At 42.8% G+C, this 17,105-nt stretch overlaps 3 protein-coding genes across 7 annotated transcripts; 2 read left to right on the forward strand and 1 right to left on the reverse strand.

The window, feature by feature from the left end:
* The first annotated feature begins 178 nt into the window (after window positions 1-178).
* wdr21 (WD repeat domain 21) lies at window positions 179-4,666 on the forward strand. Its single transcript, XM_030110052.1, has 13 exons — window positions 179-600; window positions 1,050-1,210; window positions 1,445-1,602; window positions 1,920-2,002; window positions 2,176-2,278; window positions 2,406-2,549; window positions 2,649-2,698; window positions 2,863-2,942; window positions 3,243-3,335; window positions 3,448-3,545; window positions 3,622-3,798; window positions 3,890-4,004; window positions 4,098-4,666. Exons 1-13 carry the CDS (start codon window positions 488-490, stop codon window positions 4,340-4,342), a joined length of 1,620 nt encoding a protein of 539 aa, XP_029965912.1. The 5' UTR covers window positions 179-487; the 3' UTR covers window positions 4,343-4,666.
* A 515-nt stretch (window positions 4,667-5,181) lies between these two features.
* LOC115401745 (zinc finger FYVE domain-containing protein 1-like) lies at window positions 5,182-11,756 on the reverse strand. 5 transcript variants are annotated; one of them, XM_030110047.1, is made up of 13 exons: window positions 11,746-11,756; window positions 9,430-10,098; window positions 9,033-9,276; window positions 8,683-8,943; window positions 8,326-8,540; window positions 8,130-8,236; window positions 7,831-7,939; window positions 7,656-7,753; window positions 7,389-7,506; window positions 6,926-7,096; window positions 6,632-6,812; window positions 6,402-6,515; window positions 5,182-6,327 (listed from the first exon to the last, which is right to left on the reverse strand). In XM_030110047.1, exons 2-13 carry the CDS (start codon window positions 9,907-9,909, stop codon window positions 6,095-6,097), a joined length of 2,331 nt encoding a protein of 776 aa, XP_029965907.1. In that variant the 5' UTR covers window positions 9,910-10,098; window positions 11,746-11,756; the 3' UTR covers window positions 5,182-6,094. The 5 variants fall into 5 exon arrangements, with proteins under 5 accessions (XP_029965907.1, XP_029965910.1, XP_029965911.1 ...); XM_030110050.1 differs by lacking the exon at window positions 11,746-11,756 and adding an exon at window positions 10,406-10,599 and having other exon boundaries at window positions 9,430-9,605; XM_030110051.1 differs by lacking the exon at window positions 11,746-11,756 and adding an exon at window positions 10,401-10,599 and having other exon boundaries at window positions 9,430-9,603.
* LOC115401747 (phosphatidylinositol N-acetylglucosaminyltransferase subunit H-like) lies at window positions 11,094-14,164 on the forward strand. The gene is made up of 4 exons (XM_030110053.1): window positions 11,094-11,518; window positions 12,777-12,986; window positions 13,080-13,163; window positions 13,306-14,164. The coding sequence occupies exons 1-4, from the start codon at window positions 11,342-11,344 to the stop codon at window positions 13,378-13,380; spliced, it is 546 nt and encodes a 181-aa protein (XP_029965913.1). The 5' UTR covers window positions 11,094-11,341; the 3' UTR covers window positions 13,381-14,164.
* The last annotated feature ends 2,941 nt before the right edge of the window (window positions 14,165-17,105 follow it).

The raw sequence follows: 17,105 nt of genomic DNA on the forward strand, positions 1-17,105 counted from the left end.
TTAATAAACGCCAGGTTCTAAACTCATTGACATTGTTTGCGGTAAATTTATATTCTCAATAAATCATTTGCCAATATTTACACAAATGTCTTACGTCACTCGTCAACCAGCCAATCAACATCTGACACGTCACGCAATGAGGTTCAGATTTGACCAATGACCGGCGTGTGGAGGCGGGACTACAGAGCAGCAACAGTACAGTAGGTAGCTCATGGTGTTTGGATATTTCTAACTTTACTCCAGTCCTTAGTATAAGTCGAAAATAAAGTTTGTTAGGAGGATTTTGGTTCTTTGAGCCTTAGTTTCGCTACTCGTGTTAAGTGGAAGACATACACAGAACAGATTTCCCTCAACATGTGTCGCTGATATTAGCTTCAGAGTGCTAAAGCTAAGTTGCTAAGTTAGCCGAGACGTAAACACACCGAAAGAAAGTGGATGAAAGACAGAAAGACAACGTGATCCGGACCTAAAAACCCACAAGAAAGGTATGAGGAAGTGGAACGGGCGAGAAGGACAACGACCGCGCAGGCGACAGGGTGCTGGCCAACGCCAGGGATGGTTCAGAGGCTCCAGGCAGAGATCAGCACAGGACGACCAGTGGTACGTTCAACAAGTACTGACACAGATGGTACTGAAATCAACCATCAAGTATTACAACCAGATTATTCTGTAGCAGAGGTCTTCAAACTCATCTAGAAATGTATTTAGCATAAGTCAGAGTGGATTAGCAAAGTGTGCCCAACACACACATTCCAGTTTGGGTGGATTTTGTCTGTTCTTTGAAGAGGAAGGTCTTTGTTGTCATTGCTTTAGAAGCAACGAAACTCATTTTAGCAGCCCTACTTTTTCACAGTGGTAAGCATATTTAAGACATCATCATCATATAAACATATGTACACACTCAAGTGTGGTATAAAAATGTCAGTCACAGGATGTGTCTGTCAGTCAAGTCAGAAATGTTGGATACTGATGATGTTAGACAGTCCTCTGCAGTCTGATCTTATTGAAGGAAGAGTGTTTGTGTTGCTAATAGATGTCACTCATCACAGGTATGGACACGATGATGCAGGGCCATCCTACAGAACACCTCAGAGGAGACACCATAACCCGTCTTCTGCGGCATCACTTCCCCCTCCGCCCTCATCTTCACCGTCTTCCTCACATGCCTCATCTTCCTCGTCTGATTCTAAAGCAAGCAGTCCTGCACCAGGTCAGTATGAGACACCAGTGCTCCTCCAGCAGCTAACTTCTGAGCAGTATGTCTTGATAACATTCTCCCACCTCTAATTACCGATACAGGAGCTGAACATAAATTCATTGTCTTTTTGCAACAATTATATGAATACACTGAAGGCAATTTGGAATTCATTATGAACACACTGACAAAAATGATTGCAGTTCAAATTTAGACCAGTTCCATGGGCTAAATTTTGCGTCATTCCAGAGCTGCCGGGCTTTTACTTCGACCCTGAGAAAAACCGGTACTTTCGCCTTTTGCCTGGACATAACAACTGTAACCCACTGACCAGAGAGCAGCTGCAGGAGAAGGAAAGGGAAAAAACGAGAAGCAAGCTGCTAGAAGAGGATGAAAAGTCAAGAAAAGTAAGTTTTTTTGTTTTTTTTTTTTTTTGCTGCCAAGCTTTATTTATAATAATATGCTTCATTTTGTACATGTGCACACACTATAGAAACTCAATTTGTATAGTTACTGCACTGTCGGAATGGTTGATGTTATCAATATAAAGGAATGGTCTTCAAGTCAAACGTGCTTTCCCAGCTCTTAAATCATTTTGGGTGTGGAGGCAAATGTAGTAGCTTCACATCGTGCATTTCTGAGACGATCAAAAAGAAAAGGTTTTTCTCCATTAAATTCAGAATCTAGTTTCTGATGATAGAACATGTGTCCTCTTCTGGTCTAGAAAGCCCCACGGACAGGACTAAACACCTCACTGCTGCTGCAAAAACGGCACCTTGGCCTGTTACCCGAGAACTCCTACTGCAGGTACTGTATGCACGTGTACATTTAAAATGGTTTATCTTATGCAAAATGCATTCATCTTCATCTTCATCTTATATCCTTACTCTTCACTTCAATACCCACAGCTGTCATGCATCTCAAGAAACAGCTTATATGTAGTGCGTTGTTTCTGGATGAGCACTCCTGTTGTTTTTCAGGCTCATCCATGAGGTGAAGGTCAGCGGGATGAGACGCCACAAACTGGAGATCCAGAGCACAGACAACAGCAGCCCGAACACCGACAACTTCAGACTCATAGTGGTGAGAACAAACACATATTGACACACACACATCACTTAAACTCACACATTTTCAATTTAAGTTGCAGTTTAAAACATCTGCATCCGCTGTTTGTTTACTTCTTTTCTGACTTGCTCTGCTATTTTAGGGAGATTCGGCGTGTGAGCGAGTGTTCACCGTGAACGACGTCTACCACGGCGGCTGCAAATACGGCATCATGAACTTCAGCAGCAGCAGCCGAGGCTCCCTGTCTGTGGAAATGTGCGACAACCTGTATTTCACCAATCGCAAGGTGGCTGTCCCTTCATTTTGTGCATTGCGTTGAGAATATCCAAATATGAGTCCATGTTCTTGTTATGAACATCTTCACTCTGATTCAATGTTTTTCTAGGTGAATTCCATCTGCTGGGCCTCAGTCAACTATCCCGATTCTCATGTGTTGTATCCTTCCTCAGCTTTTTGAGAGCTGGAAATCACAGCTGACAGTAAATTAAGGATTTGTAGTTGTTTTTAAAAAGACTCCAACAGTTTTGACTGTTCAGATTTTTTGGGTTTTGTTTTGACAAGTGCTCCCTTGTTCGTTCCTTGACTGGAGTGACTGCCAGGCTCTGTCTGGTGGGAGTGGCAGACACTCCCGGCTGCGTCAGTTTGCTTCCTGCTTCCCTTTTTAGCAACTCCAACCCAGGTCTGTCCAGCTCATCACACTGCTTCTATTACGCATTGTATTACTGCTTCATGTCACGATAGCAACATAATTTCAAAGGTTTTGTTTTGTTACTGCTGAAAATCCTCAGAACACTTCAGTTTTTAAACTGATTTTGAAACAGCTTTATCAGAATGAGCATGATTCTCTTTAACTGCTGAGCCATCACTGGGTTGGTAGTGTTCTCATGTGTTGGCAGACTCTAATTAAAAAAAAGGATTAATTGCTTTGTACCTTCTCATTTCAACACTTATCCTCTTGTTTGTCACCGTCTCTCCTCAGATCAGCCTGGGATGCTCTGCAGCTTCAAGATCTCCACGGCTTGGTCGTGTGCCTGGTGTCTCAACCCTCAGTTTGACAAAACCTTCAGCACTGGTCAGTTTAATTCCGTTTTATTCTGATCAGTAACAATAACTCCTCCTCAGTTCACCGCTCTAAAATGACTGTCTTTATGCGTGTGTGTGTGTGTGTGTGTGTGTGTGGACAGGCCTCTCTCGCAGGGTCATCATAAAGGATGCAGAGACGGGCCGAACGCAGACGTACAGCGTCGGCAGTGATGTCTTGGCTCAGCAGTTTGCCCACAGGGTGAGTTGATCTTCACCTCAGAGGCATCCTGTCATAAAGAGGAGCACAAAGGCTGAAGGCGCTGTAACTCCTCCAGGTCCCCGTCCTGTTCAACGGCTGCAGATCCGGGGAGATCTTCAGCATGGACCTGCGGCAGCGCGGCCGCCGGGACCAGAGCTGGAAGGCCAACCGCTTCCATCAGGAGTCGGCCATCACTTCCGTACGCGTCCTGCAGGACGAGAACTACCTGGTGGCTGCTGACATGCTGGGCCAGGTCAGGCGCTTTCTTATTTGTTTTGCTAAGTTAATGTTCGGAAATTAGCAGTACTTAATCCGCATGTTTTCTTTTTTTTGTGTGTGTGCAGATCAAGCTGTGGGATGTGCGAGTGTCAAAGCCAGTGCAGGAGTACCAGGGTCATCACAACGAGCACGCCTACCTCCCCGTCCACGTCAACGAGCGTGAGGGCCTCCTGTTGGCAGGTACCGGACGATCAAGATCAAAGGTCGTAAGAACCATCAAAAAGCTTCTCTACGCTAAAGTCAGACCGAATCCCTCTCTTTCTCCCCCCGCAGTGGGTCAAGATTGCTACACGAGATTATGGAGCTTGAAGGACGGCCACCTCCTGCGAACCATCCCGTCCCCCCACCCGGCCGCTAACGACTCCATCCCCAGCGTGGTGTTCTCCTCCAACCTGGGCGGCTGCCGGGGGCTCCCCGGCCTGCTCATGGCCGTCAAGCACGACCTCTACTACTTCCCGTACAACACCGACTACCAGGAGGGAGGAGAGCTGAGAGCCAGCGCCGAGGGCAACGATTAAAACTTCTCCAACAAAGTGGTTTTAACCCATCAGCCAGGATTTATGTTTTACAGGAAGTTCTACTCAGAGCTCAGAAATATGCTGCCTTTATTCTCAGGGGAATATTTTTTTTGTTCATGCTTTTATTTTCCAAATCTGCTTCCCTTTTGAACAGAAGTGCACTTACTCTGATTTTCTTAATAATCACGAGAAATTGCTGACTTGCTTTTTCAAAGTGCAGTGCTGTTTTCTTTGTAAATCACCACTTTTTCTAATTCCTGTTCAATCCCGACAGTGAAGATTTAATAAACTGATTCATGCGTTTTTTTTCTTGAATGACACATACACCCATGTTTCTTGTGGGTTTTTTTTTTGGAGTTTAATACATGTCGTATGAGCGTATATAAACAGAAGATAGTGACTGGTTTCATGACAGATTTATATTCGTTCGACCAGACAGAAGCAGTGATGAGATTGTTCTGACTCAAGTCAAAGTCTGATACTAAATCAAGTCAAATCTTAAAACAGTCAACAGAAAATGCGACTACTGTTTCAATACGAGCAGCCTTAAACGCGACTGACCTGATGCTGCAGCTCATTCAAAGCTTTGCAGTTTTTGAATTGACAGAAAAAAGAAAAGAAAAAATAAAATAAACTTGTGTAATTAGCTCCTGTTTTGAGGGGCCAGCCTCAAAGATGGTTTGAAATCTTTAGCTACTGTGAGCCAGCCACTCTAGAAAAGCTGTCGCAATGAGTCCTACTTACTTCAGTCACGCTATTCCTGCTAATATATAGTAGTTTTGACATTTCAAGACAAAATGAGGCAATTTAAAAATTTCCCTAATAAAGTAAACTTTTCCCCCATATATGTATTATTACTGTATATGTATATTCTGAATAAAATCGAAACACTTACTCTGGACAGCATTATTAAGGCTGTTCTTCTAACATCTGCCCATTCAAGCACGCACACACACACACACACACACACACACACACACACACACACACACACACACACAACCACAAAGGATCCAGGGCTTATGTAAGTAGTAATTACTAAGTATATAAGTTGGAATGCATCTCAATGCTACTGAACGGCTTCCGATTGTTCTAGTATTTTCTTCTTGAAGCCAACGAGCACAATCAATACTGAGTAGGAAGAACATGACTTAAGAACCATTTAAACATGGATCAGAATTAATTGTGGGTAATTTAGGAGACGGTGTGTGGGAAGGGGAGGGGTTATCGTTCCCTGATACCGCTTCAGTATAAAATCAGTCAGTACTTCCATTTTTAAAAAAAAACGGTTTTGTTGTGTACCCCAACCCAGACATAAAGGTGCATGTAATATAAGTATGTCACATCTGGGAGGAGTGTGAGGTTGGGGGGTGGGGGGGTTTCTTGTGCAGTGGTATATTCAAGGGGGGGGGGGGCATATAGAATTACCTGTGCTCAGCTGTTATGCAGCCGCTGTCACTTTCATCATCGCTGCTGTTTCGTCTTGTAGATATTCAAGTCTCACTCTGACTGGTTCTCTTCACAGTGTCAATTACACACATATTGAAGTGAAATAGAATAAAAGGACTGAAGTGATACAAGACCAGCGTTAAAAAAAAAAAAAAATCAACAAAAAAGAATTGTCAATCCTGCCGGCAAGAAAACTCTTAGTTAAGCCTCTTTAAGCCAGACTAAAACGTCACTTCCAGTTTTTATCGAGGTGATTAAACCATCCAAACGCTTCTCCTCCTTCTCCTCCGCCTCCTGCTGCTGCTAGAGCTCCCCGGACTTCTGATTGCAGCCGCTGCAGACCCTCACAGGGTGGTCCCAGCCGCGGGACGGCACGGGGCGGCGCTCCTGGGAGCAGTCGTCGCACACGCCCTGTCCACAGGCACGGCAGTGATGGATGGAGAGGCGCGGGCTGAACTCCCTTTGGCACGCGCAGCAGGAGTGGATGTCCTGGTCTGGGACCCAGTAGGCCGGGCGGGCTGCGTCCTTCACCAGGCCTGGACGGAAAGAGCCAGCGTTCTGTATTGTACAAATTCTATCTTTTCCAAAACGAGAGAGCTCGCAGGCTCACCAAGCGGTATGTCGATGGCGCCGACGACAGCGCCTATGGTGTTCTGAACGGCCTCTCCAACTTTCCTGGCTATCAGGGTGCCTCCCTCCTCCTCCAGGGCGGCATCCAGCAACTCTACAACAGGGAAACACACACCGATCAAACCAGACATCACAGTTTGCTGACAAAATAACCCTTGTGAAGGTTAACAGGGATTGCTGCTGGGTGGTAAATTCACATAAATTGCGTACCGGCTGGGATTTCTCTGTTGTGGAAACAGGCGTCGCAGACTCTCACTGGAGCGAGGCCCCAGCCCCGCTCGGGGACTGGCCGCGATTTGGAGGAGCAGGCGTCACAGAAGCCCTCCCCGCAGGCACGACAGTGGTGCTTCGTGTCATTCGGCTGGAACTCCTCGCCACACTTATAGCATTTCTATAAACAGAGGAACCTGGATTTACTTTAACGAAGTACATATATAGGCGAGAATACCACTCTCTGTGCTTTATGTGCTTCAGTTATTCTGCACTCCTAGTGAAGTCTTGTACCAGAATGAGGGAGTTGGGTTTCCAGTAGGCAGGAGCAATCTGGTCTGTGAGCCAGGAGGTTACAGCTTTGGCAGGCTTGACGCTCAGTTCGGAAACGGACTGAGAAATGTATTTAACTCCGTCCAACAACCTCTGTGCAGCATTGTTGTTGTCCTTCAAAAAGCCGTCAGACTACGAAAAAGACACAGAGAGGACAACAGAGTTAAGATAAACTACAGAGAAGTGGTTCATGATAATATATAACAACTTCCTGTTTTCATTTTTACGAATGTACAGTAGCATCATCTATGGAAATTTTCATTTAGCATTAAAAACGTTGGCGCACAACACTGATCAGCATGCTTGTTTACTTTGAGAACAAACTGCACTATATTTTAAATGTGACTTGATTCTTTTGACTTCAAAAAAATCTTGGCTTCCAAATGTCTTTAATTTATTCAAAAAGAATCTATTTATCTTGTACCCCTGGCCAGATGTGCTGGATCTCAGTTCTGACCACGGTTTCCACTGGATCCTGGTTTCCATACCAGTACTGTCTGCTTCTGTAGATCACTGCACAGTTGGGACACTCAATAACGTATCTGTACAAAGACAAAAAGATCGCAGTTTCAGCAAAAACAGAGATGTCACATGGACAGACAGTGGATCACATCTCGTATTGTGGCCTAGTTTTTCATCCCACTTAATGGGGGAGTATTGAATTTCTTGAGGCAGCAGAAGCTGGACTCACCCGGACCAGGCGTAGATGGCCAAGCCAAACCACGGTGAGTCAGACGAGGCCGTCGTTTTGGGAACCACGATTACCTCCTTTCCTCCCTCGTAGCAGGCCTGTGGAGTTCAACGCAGACACTCAGAACCACCGTCAAACAGACACGCCGCACAACGCGCAGAGTGTTTGCACTCGCCTTGCAGGTATAGATGCGGTTGTCATACTGCGCGGAGTAGCGGCAGCGATGTTTGGCTTCGTGGTCAAGTCCTTCCTTCAAGTGATTCATGCTTCTCTTACAGCCTGACCTGAAAGAGGGAGCACACCAGCTCAGAGGCAAAGGACAGACTTACTGTGTGAATATGTAACATGAACAAGATTAATAAGCCCGAGAGAATCTGACAATGGAATACATCACCCTTTTCCATGTAAGACGGTCACTATACCATCTACAAATTTAGTTTTAGGCTACTTTATTTTCTGCATGTAGATACATACCCACAGCTGAGGCAGATGCTGGAGCAGGTAAAGTACTCATCGGGAAAAAAGGAGTTGCTCGTCATGTGCTCATCTGAAATATCCCCACTAAAGCGTTCACTCAGGGCCTGAACGAAGGAGATTTGAGAAGATCTGAATAACATTCCAAAATGTTCATTTACAAAGTAATCCATACACATGTGTTACACATAGGAACCTGTAGGGCTTTGAAGATGACGCTGGCAGATCGTGGTGAGCGAGTGGTATTGTTGTCCAGCTGCTGCTCCAGACTGCGCAGCAACCCGCTGAAGTCTGTAGGAGGGTTGTAGGTCCGAGTCCCACGGTACTGAATGGAGCTGAACGCTTCAGGAAACAGTCCCAGCTTTCTGAAACGCTCCTGGAGCAGACGGTCGGCTGACTCCGATGGTTTGTCTTCATTTTGAGAACACGCAGCAGCCAGGACAAACACAATGAACAATATGATTACATGAGGATAATTCAACAAAACTAGAAAATCCCTAAAAAGCAAAAAAAAAAGTACAGTTCAAAGCAAAAATGGACTTCTTTGGTGTACCTGAGCCAAGCAGCTTGGTGTGAACCGTTTCATGGAAGATAATCACAGCAGGGCCAAGAGTGGACAACGGGACATCCAGGCCACAGCGGGTAGTGGTCGCCTTCAACTCCCTGGCAAAATGTTTGATGTAGGCATCTGATGCATCACCGAGAAACTTGAAGAGATCATCATGGAGACGGTCAGCGTGTGTTCGATAGATGACAACATCAGAAATAGCCAGGACCTTGAGGAGCAGGCGGGTACGCTGACCCTGATTGGCTCCTGGGAGAAGAAAAGATGGTTATTTATATTAACAAAAAGCAATCTTAATTAAAACATTAAAAAAAAAGGGAGAATGGCTTGTCACCTACCAGCTCCAAGCAGGCCCTCTGTGTCGATGACTACAACCCAGTGAAGAGGGTCCATAGCTGCCCAAACTCCTACAGTACAGGACTCTTGAGTGGGGGAGGTCTTGAAAACTTCTCTTCCGAGAAAGAAGGTGTGGTTGAGGGTGTGGGATTTTCCCTCCCCGGTGTTTCCAAAGATGGAGACCACCTTCAGGAGTTCATCTGGTCTGCAGCCCAATCTGTTGACAAAGTCCTCCTCATCCTTCACCTGAGAATCCACACACGATATCATCGAAATCATTACAACATGTCTTAAATTCTTCTGCAAGCCATGATACCCTTCATTCTCATCTTGAAATACAAGCAGACTAGAATGAAGAAGTTAGGTCTGGAATGCTGATGTGTTTTCTCTGGCACATACCTGCATCTCCTCCTTCTCATCCACTAACAGGAAGCTGCACACTTTCTCCAGCTTGGCTTTAAGGATTTCCATCTCGCTCTCCCCAGCACTAACACTGTTCTCCTGAGGAGCTTTGGCGGGGGGATAAAGTGTCAGTGGGTGCTTCCTCTTGTTGACTCCACCATGGGTGCGTTTCTGGCAATCCAAACACAGGTTTATCTTACAACCCTGGCAGCGCACGACCGCTCTGAGCCTGACAGAGCAGCTGCTGTCACCTTTACACGAGTCACAGAAAGGAACGTGGCCCGGTGCGATCCGAACCCGGTCGTGATTCCTCATCCGCTCCTGCCGATGCAGCTCCAGTTCACAGCGACCACACTGCAGACTGCCACATTCATCGCACTCAAACGCGGCCTCATCTGAACCCCCACAGGCGTAGCTCTCCTGGCAGACGAGGACTGTGTTCATGCCTTTATCTACAGCTGAACCCTGACCACTCATGTCAGACCTGACAACAAAACACCTGCTTCCGAAGAGTTGCAGAACCGAAGTGGGGATTGCGAAATAAGTGCAAGGCTGGACACCAAGTTATGGCACGGCGAGGTAAATATCTATGACCAGATGTCATTTAACCCCTTTCACTCAATTTCACTCAAGCACAAAGCTGCCGATATCGCATCAACTGAGCACCTTATTACTACTTTGTGTCAGAATGGTAAAAACCGTTTCTCAAAAGCAAACCAAACACTAAAGATGTCAAGTAAACAGGCTCAAGTTGTAACTTCAAACGTTGCCGGTAGTTTGTTTTGTTACAAGATCTCGCTACCGAACATTAGCTTCCACTGCATATATTTGTAATTATAGTAAGTTAGCTTGAATAAGTAAGTTTCCACTTACAAGTAGCTCGATAATAACCTGCAGTTAGCTCACAGCAGCTACACAAAGAGACACACTCCTGAAGAAACAAACAACCTTCATTTCAGTCCACTGACCTACTAGCAGATGCTACCAGTCCGGCGAACGACGACTACACTAAGCGCCGCCTCGACACGATCTAAAACGAGACTGTACTGTACAACCGTACAAATAGCTGCCGATGCTGGTAAAGTTATCTGGGGTATTTTGTGTCGGACCCCTGAAGATTTTGTTGCTTTTACATCAGCTGATCGGCTTGTTTTTATCCAGGGGTCAAAGGTCATTTCGAACGGCGGTGCATTCTGGGAAATAAAGTTCTTACGTATCATCCTCTCCACCAAGACGAGTCGTTTTTATGTATTTAAGATGCGCATACTGTCTTATATATTTTTTTAAGTATTTATAAAATATTACTGGTTCAATTTTTGAAGACAATCTTTTCTAAAATAATATTTGAAAAGGAATTAAACAAACATGAAATAACCACAGCCATTACCCATAATGCTTTGTCCTTTCCAGCTGCTTCAGATATGCTTGAATGTTTCACCGGCGTACACCGAAATCACAGCTGAGGGGGAGACAACCTGTATAGACACACTGCCTGTTGAATTTATTTTAAGTGTCACACACTGCTAATCAGTCACTATTGCTGTGATTTTCTCATCTTGTTGACACGTCTAACAAACTTGACCGATACTGAGTCAGAAGCACTTACAGAAACTCCGTCCAACCGGGACACTCCGGTGTCACTAACTAACCAACCAGCCGAAGGGAATGTGGAGCGTTGTTATATTGCAAGTATTAAAAGTTTCGCCGTTATATGCTTTTTTATTTGTTTTGTAACCCGGATATGTATTTATCATCCCACCTTTTACGGCGACTTTGTATTTTTTTCTAAATATTATTATTACAAGCTGCTGACCTCTGCTGGAGTTGATAACCTACGTTAGCTCAAGGCTAACTGTAGTCTACATGCTCGCCTTTCTTCTCCTTTCACGTCGTTTTTGCCGCACGCACAATGGAGGACGAGAAATACACTGACATCAGTGGTAAAACCATCTCTCTGGACTGCCAGAAACACTCCAGCTTCTGCAGTGAGTTCACTGTGAGCTCCCCTAAAGTCTCCATCGGTAAGGTGCTGGTGTACACCTGCTGCGTGTGGCTGTTGGCTTACGTCGTGTTCTTCTTCACACAGGTGAGATGCAGTTTCCTTTATTATTGCAAGTCAATAGTTACTAACATTTAGTTGTTTCATCGTCATTTCATAACATGTTACGTTATTCACTCATCGTGGCATTAATAATCACAGTCACTGTCACAGAACTGTTGAAAAGATATATAAATGTTAAAAAAAAAGAGAAATGTCTTATCGATTTCAAAGATCGCCACTATTTATGCTAAACCTGACGTTATAATAGAGACCAACTTGAGCATATGCGTGATCTTGTCATTCCTATGGTTTTGACTCTTTTGACCTTATACTTACTCTCTCAGGATCAACACCTGTCTCATTGGGCTTAGTGGAGTTTTATGCATCCAGCTAAATCATTTCAGGAATATGAAATTCAAAATAGAAGTTCTGATAATGTATAAAGGTTATAGATTTCAAAAAAAGGTGAAAACTGAAAAACTGTAATAATGATTTCCAGATGAAGACTGAGAAAGTGACGCCACGCAAATGTATCTCATAAAAATTCTATCATAAAATGCTTTCTATCAACAGATAATTAATATTGAACTAAACTGAAGTCAGTTTATGTCTCCATCCTCAATAATAGTGCTTTATTTCATGTGATCCTTTGGGTAAATTAGTTGCCCATCCGTGCTGTCATCATGAAGCACACTATCAGTATTTAAGACTTGACTTTTTGCGTTCAGTTTAAGACATTACAATGTTATAAAAAAAATTTATATGTTTTGTTTTAATCTTTGGTTTTCCAGCACCTGTAGAAATAAGTGGTGTTTTGAAAAGCAGTGTAATTACTGATATTTCTTTTTAAATCTAATTTATATATTTAATTTTGTTTGTGTTTCAAAAGAACCAACAGTTTTTCCTACTGTGAACACTGACATCCTAGAAAGAATGATTTCCGAAGTGTGAGAATAGCTTTTTTTTTAAATAAATAATCTACCAAACCTAATTTTCCTTGCTTTTTGTGTTTAATTTCTATTACTGCAGAGTATATTATTGACTAGAATGACGATGTTCATGCATCTGTGATCCTGAATGATTAAGGGCTTCATCTGATGATTTCTAAAGCACAGTAGTCACACACATGACTCTGACATTTTTATGTTACATTTCATTCTTCGATAAACCTTGACAGCTTGTAATGGCTATTTTCAGAGTTGTTTATGAAATAATTTGTTCTTGTGTTAAAAAGAATGAAAGATGCAAGCATGTATGTCATATCAGGACTCACTGATGAATTTTTTCCTCTTTTTCTTTCCAGAACACGGCTGTCCTGTCCGGTGCTATAGTCGTCACCCTCTTGGGCATGATGCTGTACATCCACTTTGTGAAGGTGGACCATGAGTCCCTCCTGATTATCGGCTCTTTAGGCATCCAGGTTTCCTCAAGTTACGCTTCAGGGCGTGAAGTCACCACCTTCATTGAGATGAGCAAGATCAAAGATATTGTCATCAATGAAGCTATTTACATGGTACGTGAGTAGTGGTCTTGTCGTAACTCTACAGCTGATTTGTTGATTGCATGTGATTTTTGAGTAATGCCTTGTCTTTTTTTTCCCTTCAAGCATCAAATCATCTACTACCTTTGCGTACTCTTGAAGGACCCGTCAGAACTGAATGCAGTGTCCAGTGTTGTGCCGTTGTTTCAGGTGAGGATCCATGACTTCATGTCACGGATACGATGGGCAAATTTTTGCTTTGTTCCTCTCAGACACCGCTAGCAACACAACCACTGTCATTCACAGAAACCTGAATCTAATGAACATCGTATCTTTTTTTTTTCTTTTCCAGAGTTCCAAGCCGAGGCTCAACTGCTTGGTGAAAGTATACAAAAGCTGTCAGGAGATTCTGTCGAAGTGCCAATGACACTCGCAAGTCTTGAACAAGCTTTCATTCCTGTAACACTGGATGTTTTAAATCACCTAATGTCTTCTTTTCTGTTTATAGTTTTCAGTTATAGTCTTTCTTTTTACACTTTTATGATTACCGGTGTTGTGTGAACACAACTAGTTGTAACAAATGTAGTAACTTAATTAAAGTTATTTGGATGACAGAGTGGTGTAGTGCTTAGTGTTCCTAAGTATAGTCGTTTTTTTTAGCCTTTCTCAACATATGTGTGTTTCATCTGGGAGCCACCATCCCCCTGTCCAGTCCCACATGACATATTGGATAAATCGATGTACAAAAGGTTTAATTACAGTCATCAATTAAACTGTTCTGTCATTTCTTTCATTTCTTACAAGTCATCTATAGAGAACCAAAAGAAAAATGTCTTTACCTTTCCGACATGTGGGCACCTCAGTAGGTGATATACAGTGTAGCATGTAGCATTACAAACTGCTTTCTCCTGGCAGTACTTAATGGTGAGACATAAAATTGTATGGAAAACATTATTTTTGAAAAACCAACAACAGTGTTTTGTATTTATTAAAAATGGATGTATTTTAATAAGGACCAAGCTTGATAAAATATATTTAGTTGTGTAGCTACATAAATCTGAGCTTTGGTGTTAGATTACCTGTAAAATCCCACAAAAATGTAACCAAATCTGAAACATTTAAGAAAATTTGTCAGTATAACTTTTTTGTATGGCATTTTATTTTCAACTGAATGTGTTGTTTCTATTTGTCAGGGAAATCTGTACTGTATTTCATTAAAAAGTATCAGACAAAACCGAATATCAACATTTTTGCTTTTTCACCTGTCCATGGTGGATGGAGGCTGGCTGTGTCGTTCCTTCAGGTGTGATGAGTTGTACTTATTTCGATCAGCAGGGGGCAGCACACCTCATAAAGCTGTTGCAAAACTGAATCCAAAAATCAGTTGAGATTATGAAGAACAATCTGAACTGAACTGTTCTGTTAGGCATGCCTGTTTCTAAATATTCTCATGGAACTTTTGCAAGTCTATTGTAGAGCTTATCAATGGATATAGACACTTCAGAGGAACGTCTTCTGCCTTCAGTATGTTTCAACTTCCTCATATCTGAACCTTCACTTCTTAGTATATCTGGATTGTGGATGCAGCAGACCTGTTTTCAGGAATGCCTTCAGCGTTACCTCACAGTCCGAGGGTAGTGATCTCATGGAGTGAAGCGTCGGTTTCAGAGTGACCTCCTCGGTGCACAAGTTGTCTGAACTAATAGACTGTTCCAGCCTCAGATACACATGATGACCGGATTTTCCAGCGTGACTATGTGTGTAATGACAACCTAACACCGTATTAATTCTCAGGTTTACCACCACACTGTTCTCTCCCCCGACCTCGTTTCTTTCCATCCCCTCCGCTCAGACCTGTGCGTGAACTCCACAGGTCAACAAAACAAGCAGAAGGGTGTGATTTTCAGGAGCAAAGCTTCCACTGCTGTGAAGAAGAGTTCTCTGACAGGATAATAGTCCTTCCTGGAGGTGTGAAACGGCCATTAGTGAGCCTGAGGGGGTGCAGGGGAGTGGTGTGGAGGGCCTCCTGACAGTCTCTGTATAGGCCTCATAAAACAGTGGCTGCAAACCCCCACAGGTAGGTTTGAGTCTGTCAGTGTGAAAGCACAGCAGGGCTCCCTTCAGTCAGAGGTGTGGACTTTTAACCACCACTGTTTGAAATAAGGATGTAATTATCCATGAATGTGGTTTATTTCCTACTTTTCTTATGTGACCTAAAAACACACATTAGGAAGCAGTGATGGTGCTTTGAATAAAAGTCGAATTTGTTTCAATCAAATAAATGTTTTACATGCAATCAGGAGAGGTTATTGTGTTTTTCTATCTAGCGGGAACCTTGTGTTTTATGGGAAGAGGTGGGAGAGTCGACCCCGCGAGAAGGGGAGTCACTCCTTTACCACCTGTGGAGCAAACACACATTCGATCTTACATCATCGTGACAGACCGAGAGGCGGCGAGGCGTCTTCAAAGTACATTTCAATAAAAACAAAAGTACAATTTCATTAGGAAATTGCCACTGTCTCGCAAGTCTACAGCTTCCACACTCTTAGGTCTGTCGATAAGTCTACAGTCTTTTATTGAGATTTTGCACTTCTGACTCAAGTAAACTTTTAAAAAACTTCCAACCAACATTCAAAAACAAACCAACTATTTTACTAGAAATAATCACTTTTTACCAAAGAGCTACTGCTAGCCAATACTTGTTTTTTGGTGTAGCTTCAAAATCTTAAAACAATGAATCCTTGAATTTATACTCCTCAACATTGAAGGTTTTAAGAGTATAGGACGCTAATTAACTGCTGCTAGAATTTATTTGCTTTCTCACAGAGCTCCGATGGCTTAGATTTTAAGTTAAGGTCAAACAATAATTTAATCCCGAGAGTCTGTCTGAAACCTCAAGCAAGAAAAATAATCATAATTTATTAATTTGGCATAAACACAGTGCCCATTGTCTGGAAAGACTAAACTGCAATTGAGCTGACAGCAGCACAAACAGGTTCGTTTTCATTGAGGTAAAAGAGAGTTGGTGAAGGCAGAGTACGTCACAGATCAAATGCAGTGAAACACAATTCACATTCAGACTAAATGCATACAGAGGTATTGCAATGGAGATCCTTGATTTCAGCAAAATGAACTTTAAAAGCAAAATAAAACCATAAAGCTTCGTTCTTCAGTAATGTACAGGTGTGTCATGTGACACACGGGACGCCTTTCTTCAAGGTGACGTTGTTTTTCTTCCTTTGTTATTTCGGTGTGTTGGGTTCCAGGCTGACAGGTGGTGAGGGAAGAAACCGTGATGGTATTGTTTGAAATGCATCAGTTTATCCTCTTTGCCTACTAGTTTAAACAGGCAGAAGTAACATGAGAGCTGTTTGGATTTGAATCTAGAAGAGAGCGAAGAAAAAAAAAAACCACAAAACAAAACAGGAAAGACAGGGGAGAGTTTTACCGGTCACTTCTTTCAGACGTTATCAAATGTTGTAGAAGTTTATTTTTCTGTGAGAAAGACATTTGCATTTTCCTTTTCATCACAGGAAATAATCTCTGGTTGACAGACTGGTTCATAACTCTTGTCTGATCAAAACGCCTTATTTAACTCACTGGTTCACGTCGTTCAAAGAGACAGAAAATTTGTGGAAAACTCTGGTTTGTGGTATGATATTGTTTTCAAACCCTCTCTGAACTCCATTAATGATTTATCATTCCTGATTTTATAATCCTTGCAGCTTGACACAAAAAGTTGACTGAAAGCTTGTTGGAAAGATGCAGCTGCAGCTCACTGTGAATGAATTAAAGCGGGGCGTGTCTCCACTCAGGTTTGTCCTCATCCGAAATGTGAATGGAGACTAAAAAGGCTCACTGGCAGTGACGTACGGTACTCTGGCTCTCTTTAACCCATAATTATAATTGTGTAAAGTCATTTTTAGCAAACTAAAGGTGTTTAGTGAACATCTTCCTCCAAAATGATGCAATGTTTTCTCTCACTTTGACGGGAAAGTCCAGAGCTGCTTTCTGTCCATTGTTTGGCTTTGAATGGGGATTTAAAAATGTATTTACCCAAGTGTATGTCAGCTCAGTCTGCTTTAAGACTCAGTCTTTGTTTTGTTTTTTTAAACAGGTTAAAGTGACCATATTTGGTAACCTCCCTTTTTT

This window comes from Salarias fasciatus, chromosome 15 (assembly GCF_902148845.1).
Source record: "Salarias fasciatus chromosome 15, fSalaFa1.1, whole genome shotgun sequence".
NCBI classification, from domain to species: domain Eukaryota; kingdom Metazoa; phylum Chordata; class Actinopteri; order Blenniiformes; family Blenniidae; genus Salarias; species Salarias fasciatus.

What these genes read in the sequence shown, in the direction of transcription:
- wdr21 (XM_030110052.1), top strand. Translation starts at nt 488, where the DNA reads ATGAGGAAGTGGAACGGGCGAGAAGGACAACGACCGCGCAGGCGACAG. An exon ending in TCAGCACAGGACGACCAGTG is followed by an intron (nt 601 to 1,049) that starts GTACGTTCAACA and finishes CACTCATCACAG; the next exon opens with GTATGGACACGATGATGCAG. An exon ending in TTTTAGCAACTCCAACCCAG is followed by an intron (nt 2,943 to 3,242) that starts GTCTGTCCAGCT and finishes GTCTCTCCTCAG; the next exon opens with ATCAGCCTGGGATGCTCTGC.
- LOC115401745 (XM_030110047.1), bottom strand. Translation starts at nt 9,909, where the DNA reads ATGAGTGGTCAGGGTTCAGCTGTAGATAAAGGCATGAACACAGTCCTC. An exon ending in ACCGCATCTATACCTGCAAG is followed by an intron (nt 7,754 to 7,830) that starts GCGAGTGCAAAC and finishes TGAACTCCACAG; the next exon opens with GCCTGCTACGAGGGAGGAAA. An exon ending in TCCAGCACATCTGGCCAGGG is followed by an intron (nt 7,097 to 7,388) that starts GTACAAGATAAA and finishes TCTTTTTCGTAG; the next exon opens with TCTGACGGCTTTTTGAAGGA.
- LOC115401747 (XM_030110053.1), top strand. Translation starts at nt 11,342, where the DNA reads ATGGAGGACGAGAAATACACTGACATCAGTGGTAAAACCATCTCTCTG. An exon ending in TCAATGAAGCTATTTACATG is followed by an intron (nt 12,987 to 13,079) that starts GTACGTGAGTAG and finishes TTTCCCTTCAAG; the next exon opens with CATCAAATCATCTACTACCT. An exon ending in GTGTTGTGCCGTTGTTTCAG is followed by an intron (nt 13,164 to 13,305) that starts GTGAGGATCCAT and finishes TTTCTTTTCCAG; the next exon opens with AGTTCCAAGCCGAGGCTCAA.